The sequence below is a fragment of the Micropterus dolomieu genome, linkage group LG06 (assembly GCF_021292245.1).
Source record: "Micropterus dolomieu isolate WLL.071019.BEF.003 ecotype Adirondacks linkage group LG06, ASM2129224v1, whole genome shotgun sequence".
NCBI lineage: Eukaryota > Metazoa > Chordata > Actinopteri > Centrarchiformes > Centrarchidae > Micropterus > Micropterus dolomieu.
The window spans coordinates 12,948,030-12,953,786 of record NC_060155.1 but is presented as its reverse complement, the minus strand read 5'-3'; the positions used below and the strand labels follow the sequence as shown (position 1 = coordinate 12,953,786).

Genomic DNA, 5,757 nt, shown 5'->3' with positions numbered 1-5,757 from the left:
GTAAAAATGGCTTCAGTATCCCTCTAGTTATATATATTTATACTGCCATTCACAATGCGCCTTTTGGCATTGTTTGTGTGGTTCGTATAAAAAAGTGGAGGACTGCATAACAGCCACTGAGAGACACTGGTACAAACACTGCAGATAACATTGTGAAGGCATACAAAACATTCTAGACATGCAGAAAAGTGCATGAATAGCACAGGTAGGTGAGTACATGGTATGACAAAGCTCAGCACTGATTGCAATCACAGAAACACTGCTTGAAATGAGAAGCACGTGAGCGCAGAGCTATTTCTCACTCTGAAATGAAATCAACCGCTTGTAGAAAAAAAAAGGCTTTGGAACAAACCCTCCTCTCCATGTGATTCCCTGACAGTTCTCCTGGGCTTGAAAAAAATAAAGAAGCAACAGAGGGGTTTTTTTCTGTTTCTGGTGGTGGAAAAGTATCCCAGTTCAGTGTGCTACACAACAACCAGATTCCTCATGCTTGTGCAGAAGAGACATCCTGGAGAAGGTTTTGGAGCAGTTCTTGCATTGGTATTTTTTCACATCCGAATGGGTCTGTAGGTGAGCCCTGAGATTGGACCTGTCCGCAAAAGCCCTGTTGCAGTGAGGGCAGGAAAACGGCTTCTCTCCTGTTAAGGCAGAAATGAGAAAGAAGACATTGTCAAGGATAGCACAGGGACATAATAAAATAATAATGTAATGTAATAATAAAATGTAATGTAATAATAAAAGAGATGTTACAGAGGCATCTTGGCCTGCTATTGAGTATATTATATTGCTGGTTGATTGTAACATAACATCTGTCAAAAAAAAAGCACAACCAAATGGAAACATAGAGGAAGTAATACCATTCTGAGAGTTGAACATCATATTTTTCACAACAATATCAGCCTTGGTGTTAAAAATAACTGTTGTAAGCTGTGTAACAAGGTGCTGCAAAGGCTATTACATCTTGAACACAATTAGTCTGCGCCTGCAAAAGCCCTCAACAACTATTCTGCCTCTTCAGTCAAAAGGCCCCTCTGTTATTTCACAACCACTCACCGGTGTGCGTCCTGATGTGTCCTTGGAGCAGCCACGGTCTGGAGAAAGCTTTCCCGCATATTTTGCAAACACAAGGCAAAGTGTGAGTCCTGATGTGCATTTTGAGAGCTCCCAGGCTTACATACTCCTTCTCGCAGTATTTACAGCTGAAGGATTTCCTCGTTTGGGCGTCGCAGTGCAGCTGTTTATGCTTGAGCAGTCCAGAGTACGTTGAGTAGGACTTGCTACACAAACTGCATTGGAATTTCTCTGCATCCACTCCGTGAGGGTCTGTCAGCTTGGGCAGCATCTGCTCGTCTTCATCACTCCTCGGGCTTTCAGAGCCGCTGTGGTCTTTAGAGGAGGTGTCGGAGAGCGATGAGGGGTATCCGGATATTGGAGAGAGGTCACTGGGGAGCGGAGACAGCGGCAAGTTGCTGGTAGTCCACACTGTGATGGGGCTGTACGCTGCCGGGTTCAGGATCTCCGGCTGGGGGATGACAGGCAGGGGGAGGCCCCTGTAGATGTGCGGGGTGAAGAACACTGAAAAGAAAGAAAGAAAGTAAAATGAAATGAATGATCATGTGTTACTTGTCATCGTTTGAGCAAGGAGCGCGGCTTTTAAAAGTATACCGCTAAGTTTGAAAACAATAACTTTTGCAAAGTGAAAACGCGACTGCATATAAGAAATTTGTAAAACTCTGTAAAGTCAGACAGGTCCTTTACTTTGAAAACTTTACCTGTTGGGCTCTCCAGCTCACTATAATTTGGCTTCTTTGCGGAGTTTGTGTGTTTCTTGACCAGAAAAGAGCGTGGCATCTTGGAAACAAGTGGACAACTTTTGGCAAACTTTTTTTTTTGTGAAAAATATAGCGGTGAGCGTCAGTTTACTGTGTGAAGACGGAAATCCTTAATGCTTAAGTCCAGTGGAGTGTCATGGTGCTGCGCTGCACTCTTGGAAACAGTGCATGGGGAAGCTGTAAAGAGCTGTAAATACTCCCTATCAGGTGCATGGGAGGAGCCACGCACTGCCATCCACATTTACTGGGAGCTCAAACCAATTAAATCTCGCTTTTGCCACGGAGCTTCTAAAATGTGCTTTTAGCCTATAGGAGCGCATAACCCACACCCCAGAGGGGCTGGGTTAGTGCCATTTACTCTAGTTAGACAGGTGCTTTGTGCTTGACTTGAGTGTGTTATCAAGGATGAAAGTGCACATGGCATCATAGAGTTGGCATTGGTTGTAGCAGAGAAGATTACTGACATAAAAGCAACCAAAACGTGCAGAGCATTTTCAAAAATTAAATTCCTGCAAACTACAGAGAGATCATGAAAGAAGTGCAAGGGAAAGAATCAGAGCTACAGGGTGAGATAGACAGGAGTATTGCTAATGCAATCACTGCACTGAGTGTGCATGGTGCTACTGATGATTGTTGTGTTACAAACCTCTGGGGACTTGATTATCCTGTATGGGTGGCATATTTTAATTGGAGAATACCAACACCAGAACTCCTAATAATTATTATAATGACCCGACTGAAGGAAGAGAGAAGGTTTGCCATCTACGTGTCTACACATTTTCTCACCGAATCTATTGAACAAATACATTTGTGACTTCAAGCTCAAACCAACAACTGGACCAACCTACATGTTGCCATCCATATCTTCATTCTGTGGCTTCGCCAATGGATGACCCTGCCTAATACAGTTGTGTGTGGAGAAAGCCACACATTTCCTTGCCTATAATGTAATAAAGCATTGCTCCTTGAAATGTAAATTTAAGTGTAGTTCCCTCTCAAGGTCAGACGTGATACCATAATCAAATTTATCCCTGCTGCTGCTGCTGCGGTTGCTGCTGAATTGGTCAAGGAGATGCAAACTTGGCAGTCTACGCCCCCTTGTGTTCAACTCAGTTCTTCTTATGTAGGCGTGAGTTGCACATCTAGAAGAAACAAGGCAGGGAAAAAAAGAAACACAGAGGCAAAGGCTTAGCTACGGTGATATTGAAAAGTAGCTCCTGGAGCAGTTTGATTGGCTAGGTCAGCAGATATGAAAAGCTCCTTATGTCTGGGGCAAGCCTTAAGTTAATTGTGAACTGCTTATCTTATCTAGAAAACATAATTGCAGATCATGAATAGTTTCCCTTTGTGCTTTCTTGGATTATAAAGGGAAGCGAAGGTTATCTGTGCATACTAACTCCTGGCTACTGTCTCACATTCAGCGCTCTGTATGGCAAGTAGGAAGTGGCTTGGAATGGTGGTGGTGTTCGAGCAGAAAACATTGTGCACTGTAAAAGATAATGCTTTGAAATCAATATTACCCACCAACCAAACCATATCCAAGACAAGCAGATCTTGCATGGCCAGGTGACAAATGCCTTCCTGCGGTTTTCATGCTTCAGTACTGTCCAGAGCATGTAGATGCTGTTCTACTGACAGCAGTGAAGCATGGAGCTCCAACACAAATCACATCACCGATTCTGAAAAACAGAGGCTGTAGTTTATGAGCTCAAAATTAATTAACAGAGAGGAAGCCGTGTATCCTTGGCCCTGCATTGTGTTAGAGCAGGATAGTGCAACACCAGAAAAAATATGCTCAATTGAAACATGAACATGCTTTTGATTTTAGTTCAAGCACAGGTAAAAGGATAACATTTGATTTGCTTTTTAGAGGCAGCAGCAGCACCAGCAGCACCAGCAGCACCAGCTTCTCAATACAACATCCAGGTGTTGTCCACTGGACCGTCTGGGCATCCTAATCTTTTTTTAAGTCTCAGCCATGTGGTCTCATTCTGCACAGTGTTTTGTTGAATTCAAACTATTCATCATCTTTTAAAAAACATCTTACACAAACATTTGTAAATTGAAATTACGGCATTGACTGATAAACAACTGGAATGAGCAGTAATTCTTATATATTTATATTTCTTTTTTCCCCATTGTTTTGAAATTGCCTTTCCACCCCTCATTATTTTAATTTAATGTAATCCCGCTTATCTTGCCCTGAGTTTTTCGGAGGTGTCTTTGTATAAGCTTTTAGCCTCCTACCTTTCCTGCACAGGCTTTTGTTTACTTTTAATCCATGTATATCTGAATATATGTAGGTGTATGTTTGTGTATATGGAAAAGTCTTTGTGTGCATATAGTATTTTTAATAATAGTTGTATTTTAATATACAAAACAAAATCACCCAGTATATAAGAACTGTACATAATGTACAGGAGGTTAGATGGGTTAAAGCCCCCTAAAACTTGGTTTCACATTTGATGTTTTTATCAGTAACAGTAAATATTCATGACTAAATAAGCAACAATCAAAGTTAAAATTTAGCTTAGGTAACATCTATCAACAGTATAAACTCACCTAACCTGCTTCTTCAAGACTCTGTGTGTGGTTTGATCAGATTTGCTGGCAACCTTTATCACATTTGCCCATTTCTGATTGAGGCATGGAACAACAGAGCCCCGCCCACTTTTAACCAGTGATTAAAGCTCAGACACAGAACTCGGCTATCTCACCTGAAACAACCAAAACTGATGCAACTTTGGCAGATAATGCTTTTGATAATATAGGACCCCCATTGCTCATAGTAAAAAGTTGACTGAGAAAACATGTAGGCCTACTAGGGAGCGGTGCACTGATACAACATTTGATTTCCTCATGGCAAATTCGATACCTCTTGCTCAGGTTGTGTGGCGATAACGAGTACCAATACCAGTGCTCTCTTTGCCCCCAAATTTAAAATCTGTATCTCACTGTAGAAAAAGATTGATAAGGCACTGAGTTGGCAGCATGCCATAACTAAATTAATATAACTGGTAGCAGAAACACAGGATTCTTCCAGTGACGCTGACAAAGAAATAGCCTAGCCTTTTCCCGTGGATTGGTCACGTGCTGGCTGATACTTGATCAACTCAATAGGCCCAGAATCTGTGCTGAACTCGATCCAGCGTATCAGTATCTGTTTGGGACATCCAGTGGCATTGCACATTAATCTGGGCCCAGTACATAAGCATACTCTATGCACCCCTCCCTGCATTCACAGCTATTTGTTATAGTATGTTCATGGGCCCCCCTTGACAGTCCCCTCCCAGTTCCACACCCCTGGGGACATAACCTAGACAGGTAGAAGGAGGCCAGATACTCTTACAGAGCTTCTTGTGAGACCTGAAGGCTATCCAAGAGCTATAATCAGGGCATGAATTAGCTTTGGTTTGCTAATGGATCACAGCAGAACCCTGAGGACAGCAGAACCAACAGGACTCAGCGTACTGGCCCAGAGCTGATGGACTTGCCCTTTAATCAGCAACCCTTTCAGAATAAGAGACTCGATCTGTGATGGGGTGCCATAGTGAAATGCCCACGTGGTCCTGCATTTATGAATACTTGGTGGCTGTGACTCGCTGATTCCGTCGATATAGGCAACATTTAACGTCATAAGAGTCCACTTGCATCATGGGCGGGGGGACAGCGGGAGTCTTCAGCTGGCATGATGACAGCATGGAAGATGAGGTGCACCTGGCCAACCTTGCGCAGCTGTTCACGCGAGGGCCTCGGGGAAAGAGTCCAACTACTGAGAACACATAGGCCCATGTACAGTGTGTGTTCATTGACAACACAAACTGAGTCACGAGAGTCTGAAGTTGCAAGACTGAAACAATCCGCCCATAGTTTTTTCTTTAATAAGCCATTTAGCTCAGCAAAGTTGTAATCCGCATGCAGACAC

General features: G+C 42.9%; 1 protein-coding gene across 1 annotated transcript; it reads right to left on the bottom strand.

Annotated features, from left to right (window-relative positions):
- Positions 1–6: 6 nt before the first annotated feature.
- Positions 7–2,023, bottom strand: snai2 (snail family zinc finger 2). The gene is made up of 3 exons (XM_046052754.1): positions 1,773–2,023; positions 1,054–1,575; positions 7–638 (listed from the first exon to the last, which is right to left on the bottom strand). The coding sequence occupies exons 1-3, from the start codon at positions 1,849–1,851 to the stop codon at positions 457–459; spliced, it is 783 nt and encodes a 260-aa protein (XP_045908710.1). The 5' UTR covers positions 1,852–2,023; the 3' UTR covers positions 7–456.
- Between the last annotated feature and the right edge of the window lie 3,734 nt (positions 2,024–5,757).